We start from the raw sequence: 13,903 nt of genomic DNA on the forward strand, positions 1-13,903 counted from the left end.
AAAAGAATTGTAATGTAAAACCCTTTTGATGGTAAAGTCAGATTTTTAAGTCACAGTACTGAAAATGTAACTTTTAGAAAGTTGGTATTTTCTTGTCCCGATTATTTGGAGCCTGCAGCCTGTATCCTAAGTCACATGACTAGGTATAGCTAGCAGTTGGTATTTGAGTATTGCTTCCAGACAATGAGACAAAGGGGTACTATGTGCTGGCAGGCAGTATGACCGATCTCTGACTTGATAGGAGGGTGGAGCTGTCACCTACCACACTTGTACATCACAAAGGTTCTGCCTGAGTGCACTCACAAAGGACTGGATACTATTTTTCTGTGTCTGCAGACAAGCTGGTGCCAGGCCATGGAGGCAGGAAATTCCAAGCACCTCTGGGGGTGGAAATGTCTAGAATCATCTCCTACTTCAAAGCAGGCATCAGGTATAAATAATGGGACCTTCAGATCCAACTTTTCAGTACACCTCTTAACTTGAGGAAGACTCAAAAGGACTGCTATGACGCTCTGCAAGAAGGACTGCTAATTTCCCTACTGCTTCCCTGCTGGCTGCCTGAGTGAGGAGGACTGGACTTCCATCTTGAACCCAGGACCACCAGAGTGACTCCAAGGGCTGGCCTCCAGATCAGAGCCGCAGGGACAGAAAAGCTCTTGCTACCTTGAACCCAGCACCTGGACTCTGTCTGCCTTGAGTCCTAACCCCCAAGTGGCCCCGTCCTGGACCACTGGAAGTGAGCCTGAAGGTGTTCTGACAGCCCAGCTGTGGTCTTGTGAGCACAACCAATGCTTTGAGACGCATCTCCTTGCAGCCGCATCGAAACCACTGCTGTGCGACGCTGCTCTGATGCAGGACATTGCATCGCAGCCCCTCAGCTTCATCGGAACCGTCGATGCAAGAAGTATTCTTGATGAAGAACTTCTAATTGCAAGCCCCTCGTCGACAGCATCCTCTACAATGACGTAAGACTCTACATCGCAGCACTGCAGCTTACTTGCGCGTTGCATCCTTAACGCAGGATCTCGCTATGCTCCACAAACCAGGACTTATGGTACTTTGCTCAACGGGCCTAACTTGGTCCCAGTCTTTGCCCCTCATTGATGTCACCCGGCTTACCTCTGAAGAAGGTCAATGATGACCGAAACATGTAAGGACTGCGGGAGTCATTATTAAATGGGATTAATCTGCTGTGGAGTGCAGCTGCCTCTTTGTTCTAAGGAGAGGTTCTTGCAGTGATATAAAACGGCGTGGTTCAGCCGTCAGCACGCACCACCAGTAGGAGTGCCTGCAAATTGCCCGAAAACGAACCAGTGAAATGTGCTCTCCGAAAGCGGAAAGGGTAATTGGCAACGCCGAATACGACTTCGGCATGGTTCTCGACTACTTTCAGAAAGGGTGGCATGAGGCGCAAAGAACCCATAATTTGGATTAAATAACATTAATTGGCATCATCCACTGGAAGATTTGAAAATGCGAAGGGACAGTAAACCGCACCACAATGCATCGTTTCAACCATCTGGACGTCCACTGGGGGCGAACATTATAAATGGTGGTGATTGACTTGTTGTTTTTTCTGCCCCTCATTGATGTCACACGGCTTACCTCTGAAGAAGGTCAATGATGACCGACACATGTAGGGACTGCCGGAGTCATTATTAAATGAGATCAATCCGTTGTGGAGTGAGGCTGACTCTTTGTTATATGGAGAGGTTCTTGTGGTGATATATATGTATGTGTATATATATATATATATATATATATATATATATATATATATATATATATATATATATATATATACACACACACACACACACACAAATATATATATATCACCAAGGTACGAAGAAGTGGAATTATGAGTGGGAAATCTATACTTGCAAGGATGATATATTGGTTATTGATATACGTAAGTCAATATTTTTTGTAGTGTGATAGTTTTTTTAACTCCATATTTTGACATTCAACCCACAGGAATATCTTTGGCCACTTCATATTCCAATGCTTAGTTACTACTGCTGATTCAATTGCTCAAATATTTTGTACTCGGAATATTTAATTGTGTCAAGAATATCCAGTTGCTGTGTTGGCCTCCACCTCACAGGGATATTTGGCAAATGTTTGCAGCCCATTAATAGTTGGGTGAGTAGAATTAACAGAAACATAATCCAACACAAACTGTGCTTGTTCCTGGACCACAACTCTTGTATTGTGAATTCTGGCTCATGGATCTGGAACAAAATCCACTCCAGTCACACAGGTTAAGAATTGAGGAATTCTCTTTAGACATGAACTGACGACAAAACCCAGTACTCAGCTGTGCTGAAAGCAGGCTATTGCCATATTCATTCATTGCAAATCTATTTCAGTACTGGGCTCATCTGCAGTGAAAGAGTGATGTGATCCACCTGGCGAGATGCTATCTGGATTTACTAAATGGAACGTACTTTCATCTCCTACAAACCAGCTTTTTGGATTGCAAAAACCTCAGTCACATATTTTTGGCCTAAATTGGAGAGAACAAGTTACACCTGCATTTCAAGCAATGCACTAGATCCCAGTGGAGTAGGGGCTAAGATAATTGCATGGCCTTCTATTGTTATCTTTCATGACCATTGCAGGTTCAACAGACATTTTTCCATCAAAACCCATTTCCTGGATTGTCTTATTGAATAGGTATGATTTCTTGGTCAATTGGTACCAGACCCTTAAAACTGGGAACAAACGCACAAGTTACTACTTGTGTAACGCTATATCTGTAAGAGACATTAGTTAATGATAGATTCCTTACCTTAGAATATACCCAGGCATCAAACTGGATCTGGAAAGTTTTCGTCAGCAGTAACCCTGCACATCGGAAGGTGGCGTCGTGCGGCTCCGCATCCGTTGCTGGCATCATATGCACCGAGATTACTTCACAGTGACTACTTAAGCGCCACCCATGCGTGCTGACATCGGTTCTGTACACGACTTTCCGCACCAGAAACGCAGAGCCATGCAAGAAACTGACCACTGGTGCCGTGAAAATAGGGCCCTGAAAGGGATGACCTTAACCCTAGAAATCAGGTCGCAGAGCGGGGAGGATGGGTGGGGTGGTAAGGAATCTATCACTAACTAATGTCTCTAACAGATATATCGTTACACAGCTAGTAACTTGTGCATCTGAAAGAGACATATTAGTGATAGATTCATTACCATACATACCCCAGCAATACCAACCCCGGTGGTGGGTCTGCGAACAAAATTACACCAGAAAGACCAAGAAGCCGTCTCTCCAGACTTGACTGTCAAGGCAAAAATGCTTGGGAAAAGTGTGCAGCGAGGCCCACGTAGCTGCCTGACAAATATCCTGCAAGGGAATGCCGCGTCCCAAGGTAATAGTGGCTTCCGTTGCCCTGGTAGAATGGGCACGCAGTCCCACAGGAGGCTCCTTCTTAGCCAACGAATAACATTCTTTGATGCACAGAACGAGCCACCGAGAGATGGTTTGCTTGTGCACGGCCCGAGCTTTTTTTGGCGCCCACGTAGTCAACAAAAAGCTGGTCATCCACCCGGAACTGTAGTGTGCGCTTTAGATAGAACGAGAGCGCACGTTTTGGGTCCAGACGGTGGAGCCTCTCTTCCTCTTTCGAAGGATGCGGAGGCAGAAAGAAGGTGGGCAAAGTGATGGTCTGCCCGATGTGGAAGGGCATGACAACCTTCGGCAAGAAAGAAGGACAAGTCCTTAAAACCACCTTGTACAGATGAACAGAAAGAAAAGGAGGTTTAGAAGAAAGCACCTGGAGCTCACTCACTCTTCTGGCAGAGGTGACAGCTACCAGGAAAGCCGTCTTGAGAGTGAGAAGACGTAAGGGACAGTTATGAAGGGGCTCAAAGGGAGCGCACATCAGATATGTCCCAACAAGATTTAAGTCCCATTGAGGCATTATGAAAGGCACTGGAGGAAACGTGTGTGTAATGCCTTTGAGGAAGCGATTAACAACTGGGGACTTAAAAAGAGAAGGCTGAACTGGAAGCCGTAGAAAGGCGAAGCTGGCCGAAAGATAACCCTTGATAGTGCCCAGAGCAGAGCCCTGCTGGGCCAAAGAGCGAAGGAACAGAAGGACTTCGGAAAGAGGGGCAGAAAGGGGGTCCACAGCCTTTGCTGAGCACCATGCCACACATGTGTTCCACCTGCAGGCATATACCGTTTTAGTGGAGGGATGTCTGGCTGCCAGAATGACATCACAGACTTCGGGAGGAAGATCGAAAGCTGTCAACAGTCGTCGCTCAATCTCCACGCATGGAGGTGGAGGCTGGACAGGTTTGGGCGGAGGACCGTCCCCTGCTGCTGCGACAGAAGATCCTCCCGAAGAGGCAGTCGGATCGGGGTATCGATCGCCATGCTGAGTAGCTCGGGATACCAGTATCTTCGTGTCCAATCCGGAGCCACAAGGATGACTTGGGCCCGGTCGCGCCGAATCTTCTTCAGCACTCTGGGCAGAAGTGATGTAGGCAGAAAGGCGTACAACAAACTGCAGCTCCACTCGCGACGAAAAGCGGTGCCAAGCGAGTGCCGCCTTGGAAATTCCAACGCGCAGAACTGATGATATTGCGCGATCTCTTCAGTGGCAAATAGATCTAACCAAGGCTCTCCCCACTGCAGAAAGAGACCTTGCGCCACGTCAGAGTGCAGACGCCAATCATGATCCATCATGCACCGGCGGCTGAGTTCGTCCACCCTGGCGTTCAGAGAACCTGCCAGGTGTTGAACCACCAAGGTAATACCTTGATGTTACAGCCATGTCCAGAGGCGAAGAGCCTCCTAACTTAGGGTCCACGACCCCACCATGCCCTGTTTGTTGCAGTACCACATGGCGGTGGTGTTGTCCGTGAACACCTGCACTACACTTCCCCGGACAGAGGGAAGGAATGCTTTCAGCTCAAGCCGGATCGCCTGAAGCTCCAAAAGGTTGATATGGAGCTGGGACTCTGCTGGAGACCAGAGGCCTCTGATCTCAGCCTCTCCCAAGTGGCTGCCCCATCCCAGGAGGGACGCATCTGTCACCACTGTATGCTATGGTTGGGGAAGGGAGAGGGATCTGCTCTTGACCCAATCGCGATTCGTGAGCCACTACTGCAATTGTCGTGCAGTGCCCTCCGAGATCTGGACGTGATCGGACAGGTTGCCCTGATGCTGTGATCACTGGAACTTCAGGTCCAACTGCAGAGCCCGCATATGCCATCTGGCATGTTGCACTAGCAGGATGCAGGAGGCCATCAGGCCCAGGAGCCGGAGGGTCATCCTGACCGAAACCTGGGAGAGCGGCTGAAAGATGGGAATCATAGCCTGAATATCCCGGACTCGCTGCTCGAGAGGATAAACCTGAAACTGCGTCAAATCCAGAACCACTCCGATGAAGAGGAGCTTCTGAGAGGGGCTCTGGTGCGACTTCGGCACGTTGATGGAGAACCCTAGCAAATGCAGGAGGTCGGCCGTAGTCCGGAGGTGGGAGACGACTGCCTGGGGAGAGCCCACCTTCAACAACCAGTCGTTGAGATAGGGGAAGACTGGAACCCCTGATCTGATCAGATGAGCTGCGACCACCGCCATCACTTTCGTGAACACCCGAGGGGCACTGGTAAGGCCGAAGGGGAGCACAGCAAACTGAAAGTGCTCTTGGCCTACCATGAAACGCAGGTAACGCCGGTGGGCCAGCAGGACAGGGATATGAAAATATGCGTCCTGCAAGTCCAACGCTACCATCCAGTCTCCGTGGTCGAGGGCAGTCAAGACCTGAGACATCTTGAACTTCTCCTTCCGGAGGAAGCGATTGATGTTTCTGAGGTCCAAGATGGGGCGTAGGCCCCCTCTCTCCTTCTTGGGGACCAGAAAGTAGTGGGAATAACAACCACGTCCTACTTCTGGCCCAGGAACGCGCTCGATGGCCTCCTTGGCCAAGAGGGCTGTGACCACCTGCTGGAGAAGCGTTAAATGGTCCCATGACATGCGGTGGAACTGAGGTGGCATGGCTGGAGGGGCAGACTAGAAGGGGAGGGAGTAGCTCCTTTGGATGATTTGCAACACCCACCTGTCCGAGGTAACGGAACGCCAGTGGGGGAGGTGATGGCGAACCCTGCCACCCATCGGCGTGGGGTGTGCCCCAAAGCTCGGACTAGGAAGGCTTTGAGTCGGATCCTGTGGGAGCGGAGGTGGACTGACCCGCACGCTTGCCCCCTGTCCCACCGTGGCAGGAACCACGTCGGCGACCGTGCTGAGGTTGGTTGGTGGGGCGGTTGGGAATGCGCTTTGGGAAGTGGAGGCCAGGCTCTCCGGACTTGGGTGGGTTGTCAAAAAAGCAGGGTCACCCGGGGCCGGTGATGATGCCTGGCTACGTTTTTATCCACGGGAACCCCCGTTGCTGATCTAGAACAGGTGCCCATCAATACGTCAGTTAACGCCTCATTGAATGGTAGCAGGGGCTCCATAGAGCTTGCCGCCGGCTGAAGTACTTCAGTGAGGAGATTCGTTTTGAGCTTTACCATAGGCAGGTCAAGGTCAAGGGCCTCAGCTGCTCTACGGAGCACCATATAGTGTATGTGGCACCTTCCTCCATAGCCACAGCAGGAGGAGAAAGAAACACAGGTTCAGAGGAGAGGCCGAGGCCACCTGCATCCTCCAACTCTTCTGTCCATTCCTGTTCCGACCCGCACTGCCGTGTGAGAGGGTCCTCAGACCCCTCACAGGCTGCGGCAGTGGGGGAGGGACAGGGGAATAAAACGTGTCCAACGGCGCCAGGAACAGCGCCGGTTGGTGCCGATCCGGCTCCATGTCACAAGGAGGGTCCCAACCCAGAGCAAAATTGACTGGAAACCCGGGCAAGGGCGGAGCGAACGGTACCCATTGCAGCACCAGGAACGGAGCTGCGGGAGGCGCCGGAGCCACTGGCGGAGGACCCTGCGGCGCCGGGGCTGGAGCCGCCGGAGGAGGACCTTGTGGGGCTGGGGCCGCCAGCAGTGCTGGCAGTGGAGCCGGCGGCAAGGGAGTGCCCTCAGCTGGGACCGCGGGGCCCTAAGGCGCTCTGGTAGGAGCCCAAGGCCTGAAAAGGCGGTCCATGGCAGCAAGACAATCTTGCACCAGGGCAGGAGTCACTGACAGACCTGGATAAGGTGGGTAGGCCGCGGGACTCACAGGCTCCAACGGAGCCGCGGGGGAGGTACCCCCGGCCCCCTCGTCCGCATCCGGAGACCCACAGAGGGACGTCGGAGAGCGTAAGCACTTCTTCGACTTCTTCTTATGACGTCTCTTACCCGATTCTGAGTGTGAAGACTTCGACCCCGAGGAGTGATGATGATGGCTCCGCGGTCGGTCCCTCGATCGACCCCTGGACCTCGAACGGCGAGGAGACTGCTGCAGGGCCTCCAGTAGCTTACCGGACCGCACCCGCAAGGCCTTCGGATCCATGGCCAGACAGTCGGAACATGACCGGAGTCATGGTCGCGCTCCAGACAGTAGAGACAGATGACATGGGGGTCGGCCACCGACATCGTATGGCGACAGGCCCCGCAGGATTTAAACCCAGGCATCCCTACGTGGCACCAGGAGTCAAAGACTCAAAAAAGTGGAGACAAAAGTCTCAAAAAAGTCAGTCAAAAAGTGACTAAGGTACGTGTTCTAACCGGATCTGCGCTTGCTGGTGTGGAAAAAGAAAGAACTGACGTCAGCGCTCATGGGTGGTGCCTAAGTAGTCTCCGTGACGTCATCTCGGCGCATACGACTCCAGCGACGGACGTGGAGCCGCACGACGCCACCTTCAGATGCGCAGGGGTACTGCTGACGAAAAGTTTCCAGAACCAGTCTGACGCCTGGGGATATTCTAAGGTAAGGAATCTATCACTAACGTGTCTCTTTCAGATAGGCCATGTACATCACGTTTTGCAATACTTGGGACATTCATCGAGCCATTGAGCTCCTTCCTACACGCGTTTATATCAGCGCAAGACTCCCAGCCTCCCGGCACTGCTGTAACTACGTAATTCAAGGCATCCACCGACATTGTTTATCAACGCTGTCGGCCTCCTCCCGTGTCCACTCGAACCACCCTTCCGGCATTGCCCGTTAACCTAATGAGGTTTCATCCCACGCCGTTGGACCCCTCTTGCTTCCACTGAATGCAGATCTGGAACCACTTGGTTCCATAAATCACCCGTAATTCTGGAAAACACCAGGCCATTTTTAAGCAACCATCGTTGTTTATACTCCTATAATGTTCAGGCATACAGTAAATTTTGTCCTGATGATGATCCCAGTATCTATGTAAATGGGATCGAAATGTCATCGACTGTCTAAACACCGTGCACATAAACGATTTGTATACTACGTGTAACGGTTGTGCTAATCATCACACTTGTTTTATTGTTCATATTCTACAACAAGCTTTTCTTTGTTTTTGCCTGAAATTGTCCTTTGCGTTTCAGCACCTTGATATTTTTTCTTTACTCCCTTGCTATTGGATACAGGACTGTATCCCACTGTACATTGTTCGTTTAGCACTTTTATACTTGTCATTATCTTTGATTAAATCATACTATCCGGCTGGATAGAAAATATAGAGCCGACTCTGGTCTATATTCATCACCCTGCTTCAATTTCCTTGCGACAGGGACCATTGTCCTCCTTAAAAATTGTTACCCAAGGTCCTTGCCTAATTAATTGGGTTCCCTTGTTCACTTCAAAAACATACTTGTGCCTCTGGCATTTTGTATCAGTTGTAGTTAAATTCTTCTGTGGCACCTCAGGTGAAACCCAATAACTAGGTCATATGAAAAATCTAGCCCTAACCTGGGTATTAGACAGCAAGAGCACTTTGGTTAAGCTCTGGTATTGAAGTGGATTGGCTTAGGTCTGGTGTTTTACCCAGTAGCCAGCTGAGGGTAAACCATGGTACCATAATGTTTGGACTCTTTGGTACAGGTAATTGAGGTAGCTCAACTTCACTCCCCAGAGGAGTGTACTTGCCTGTGTGATTCACCATCTAACTCTCACCCCAGATTGCAAAATCTGCCAAAGAAGGAAGGATCTTTAGCTATAGAGATCTCTGTGAAAAAGACAGCTCTAGAGATCTGTGTGAAAAGAGGATTGTCCACGTTCTGCTTTTGACTGAAAAATGATCAGAAATTTCAGGGCACATTGATACCATTGATATCCATTCATGTATGTAAATAACTAGTGTTATAGCACATAAAAAATAAGTAGGTAGGCACTGGGGACTACAAACAACAATTGTGAATGTAAAGTTCTGAGATCTCAGCAGGATCATCAAAGGGTCCATGTTGAGGAATTGAAGGTCACAATATCAAGCTCAACCTGTCAGAGGGCCACGGAGCAAGCACGTGTTACTGAGCCAAACTGTGGTGGTTCAAGCCAATCACTCTCAAAGTCCTGGGGCCCTGCCAACTCTGGGCTCTGTACACTGGGATAAGTACCCTTTCAGCACAGTGGTAGCACGAGTTGGGCAGTCCCAGGCTTCTTGGGGAAGACTGAGGTGTAGAGAGAACACATACTCACAACTCAACATACAGCCAGCAACCCCAATAAATTAATGCACAGTCTAATACTTACTTTTATGAAAACTGACACAAAGTATAATACGGCACACCACAATAATATACACAGTCTTCCTAAGGCAGGCATCCTAACGTTACCTGGGTAAGCGCTTGAGTCTCGCTATTCATTCCAAGGACCATGGTTATTCCCCATTTGAGTGAGGTGGCATCCAAGCTGGCCCCACTTGTGAGTTCAATTCTTAGAACTTCAACTATGAACACTCAAGTATCCCCATGCCACAGCGTATCAGTCTGAGCAAGTTCCCAAAGTGGCCCGGCATTTATATTTACCACTCTTGTTGTAGTTTAGAGACCCTGGTTGCGGGTTGGTGTCCCAGCACTGAACAGAAGTCAAGATGCTGCCATCAAGGCAGCAGGAATTCAGGGCACTGCTCCAGTCATGCAATAAGTCTCCCTCTGAGTCCGGCAGCAAGGTGCTTTCGAATTTGGAATTTGGATTGTTGAACTGTTGCTGGTCATGGCCTGCTCTGAACACACGAAGGATCGTAACACCTCACACAGTGTAACAACACCTTCAGGCTATAGGGGGTACACAAGGTGACAGCCCCGCTTCTAGATCGAAGGATGCATAAGGTGCTGGCCCTCAATTGTCACTGCAGCCCCCCCACCTGGCGTACGAGGGTCATGAGCAACACAAACAGGTCGACAGCCACCTCAAGTCACGTACCTGCTGAGGGCGACAGCCCTTCTGTTGTTTAGCATGGCACCAAAGGCAATGACCCTTATTCATTACTGTGGCCCCCACCGGACGTACAGGTGTAATAGATTATGCACACGGGTAAAGGGCCCGGTCAAAGACACAGTGCAAACAGGCAGACTGCCTGATCGGTGCAACTGTCCAGACGGACTAGAATCTTAAAGAATCCACTCCTGGGATCCCCACTGCACCCCACTCCTTTCAGCTGACTTCCTCTTTAAAGGGTCCTCTGGTCTTGGGTCAGGCAGAAGTTGGTTCTATGGGTGGGTTTAGTTGAGTCTCCTTGGTGATGGCCCTTCACTGAGCACAGAAGACTGACTGACCCGTAGTGCTCAGCCTTGGTCACAACAGGTAGAACTTGTGCTAAGCCTCCCCACCCTGATGTACAGCTTCAGCTTGAACATTTTGAAGTCTCAAGCTCTCATTTTTATAATCCATTTGCAGACACAGATGTGGTTTGGGGTCTCTGCCTTTGAAGTTTGTGGTCTGATGGTTGCCCACTTTGAAGTGTCCATTCCTCTGTCTTTCTCTTCATCCCAGAGGAAAGTCCATCGCAGCAAGAGTATCTCCAGCCATGAGAGTAACTAGATGATCACACCTGGTAGTTAGCATCAGTGATAGGTATATTAAAAGGTTCCAAAGCACCCAGCTTGCTCTTTATGATTCTCTTATCAGCATCATCTCCTTTCTGAGGTGTGTCCAGGCTACTCTGACAAGTGACCTCTTTCAGAATCAAAGAGCCCATTTGAAAGTACTAAAGAGCCTGGCTCTTCCTCCTTCTACCATGTGTTCAATCCAGATCTCAGAAATGTAGCAATCCACAAATTTATCTGGAGGGTTCCTCTACCTCCACATGTTTCTCCAGAAAGCTCTGGGGTTCACAATATGGGAGCAACGGGCACTCTCAAGCTGTACCGCTCACAGACAATCATCATTAGCACTGCACAGTAACATGTGTGTATCCCTTCAAGTGCTGCACCACTTACTAGGCACATGCACATATCAGAGCAAAGCACGTATACATGCATGTGCTGCCTCCATGTACTGTAGTGCAACAACACCTTCAGGCTATAGGGGTACACAAGGTGACAGCCCCGCTTCTAGATCGAAGAATGCATAAGGTGCTGGCCCTCAATTGTCACTGCAGCCCCCCCACCTGGCGTACGAGGGTCATGAGCAACACAAACAGGTCGACGGCCACCTCAAGTCACGTACCTGCTGAGGGCGACAGCCCTTCTGTTGTTTAGCATGGCACCAAAGGCAATGACCCTTATTCATTACTGTGGCCCCCACCTGACGTACAGGTGTAATAGATTATGCACACGGGTAAAGGGCCCGGTCAAAGACACAGTGCAAACAGGCAGACTGCCTGATCGGTGCAACTGTCCAGACGGACTAGAATCTTAAAGAATCCACTCCTGGGATCCCCACTGCACCCCACTCCTTTCAGCTGACTTCCTCTTTAAAGGGTCCTCTGGTCTTGGGTCAGGCAGAAGTTGGTTCTATGGGTGGGTTTAGTTGAGTCTCCTTGGTGATGGCCCTTCACTGAGCACAGAAGACTGACTGACCCGTAGTGCTCAGCCTTGGTCACAACAGGTAGAACTTGTGCTAAGCCTCCCCCACCCTGATGTACAGCTTCAGCTTGAACATTTTGAAGTCTCAAGCTCTCATTTTTATAATCCATTTGCAGACACAAATGTGGTTTTGGGTCTCTGCCTTTGAAGTTTGTGGTCTGATGGTTGCCCACTTTGAAGTGTCCATTCCTCTGTCTTTCTCTTCATCCCAGAGGACAGTCCATCGCAGCAAGAGTATCTCCAGCCATGAGAGTAACTAGATGATCACACCTGGTAGTTAGCATCAGTGATAGGTATATTAAAAGGTTCCAAAGCACCCAGCTTGCTCTTTATGATTCTCTTATCAGCATCATCTCCTTTCTGACAAGTGACAAGGCATGTGCTGCCTCCATGTACTGTAGTACACACTGGCTTACATACAACATACTAATGCGCAGCACTCCAACATGCACACACTGTCTACTCATACTGTAGCACACATTCGCTCAGGTAAATACCAGCGCGGTGCACTCCAACATGCATGTGCTGTCTCCCATCTATTGTAGCACACACTGGCTAATGTACATGCCAACATGGTGCACTCACACATGCACAGACTGCCTCAACGTACTGTAGCACACACTGGCTCACATACATATCAGCAAGGTGTACCCCAACAAGCACACACTGTCTCGCCACATTCGTCTTGATGTAAGCCAAGACCGAGCTAAGCACACAGGTGTACAACTCGGTATGAGTGAGCCGGTAGGCCCCACTCCCATGACACAGGTCATATGGCTTGTCAATATTACTTGATTACTTCCTATCAAAATGGTGTGATGCCACAGAGCACATGCTACTCAGGTTCCAGAAATGGCAGTAGCCCTGAGCCACTAAGAGAGTAGTGTGTGGTGCGCCGCTCCTGGTCTAAACAGATCCATAAGACAGACCTAGGACATGGCACACATGCTTGATCCACTTTCACCTAAGGCCAAACATGTGTTACCAGTGATCCAGGTTTCACCACAGTTGGGGCACTCACAGCAGGAGTACAAGTCTACCACCTTGCGAGGGACTTTTCTGCCCAAACACAGTTTTATAAACCTACACACATATCAACTTCACTGTATCAACTACCACTATATCGGAAAGATACGTATGCAAGAAGTATAAATGTACCCTTCTTCATCCACAATTGCTTACCTTGAAAATACATTGGTAGTCGATATTGTGGAGTCGATGTAAGTTCAGGCTGATATTAAAACTTCTCTATAATGACTTTCCACTTGGTATGACTACAACAGCATGTCCATGCAATAACTGTGTGGCAAAGTGGTGGCACCACTACTGTGCAGCAGCACCAGATTTCACCCCTAGGTCCTCATTAAGTAATCTGATGGTCATGATTGAATGGCATCAACCGCTTTGCTATTAATTTGTGCTCATAAAAAGCCTGGTTGGTTTTCAGTTTATCTTCAGTTTTCTTGATAATGGTATACCGGATTTGTTGACTGATTGGTTAACTGAAACTATCCTTAATGGGCCTGAATGTTAAAGATTAAGTACAAATTATGAAGAAACATTCAATACACATTTCATTTATTTTCAAACTAAAAAAATCTTTTATTTCAGTTGACTGTACATGGATTGATACGGACTCTCACAACTTACCCTAGCCATATCAACGAGGAAGTTTTCAAACAGTTTCCAAATGTGGTTACTGGTATAGATTTCTTTCATCTCGACTTCAGTGTCCACATAACAGTGGTTGACAAAATTCACATATGCAATTTTGACCTACAAAAAGCAAGTGAAAGCCTCAAATGACTGGGAGAAATGTACAGTGTTTTACACGGCAATTTCACACATGGGAAATGGGTCCCAATAATGCAAATAATCAATAAAACAGTCTTTCAGTTCAATCTGTTTTTCATTTTTTTATTTCCATTTGTGCAAACTGTGACAGTCTATCAAATAAAGAAAGAGCTATGAGGAAGTTGCAGTCTCATGAAGGCAAGCAACCAGCTCTGGAAGTTTGACCTTC

At 48.9% G+C, this 13,903-nt stretch overlaps 1 protein-coding gene across 4 annotated transcripts in view; it reads right to left on the bottom strand.

Annotated features, from left to right (window-relative positions):
- Positions 1–13,903, bottom strand: part of ITPR2 (inositol 1,4,5-trisphosphate receptor type 2) — a 1,506,646-nt gene that overhangs the window by 686,872 nt on the left and 805,871 nt on the right. For all 4 annotated transcript variants that reach the window (XM_085652787.1, XM_085652785.1, XM_085652786.1 and 1 more), the window contains exon 32: positions 13,531–13,656. In XM_085652787.1, coding sequence (XP_085508913.1) covers positions 13,531–13,656 — 126 coding nt within the window. The remainder of the gene's footprint in view (positions 1–13,530; positions 13,657–13,903) is intronic.

The sequence above is a fragment of the Triturus cristatus genome, chromosome 4_1, assembly GCF_964204655.1.
Source record: "Triturus cristatus chromosome 4_1, aTriCri1.1, whole genome shotgun sequence".
Classification (NCBI taxonomy): domain Eukaryota; kingdom Metazoa; phylum Chordata; class Amphibia; order Caudata; family Salamandridae; genus Triturus; species Triturus cristatus.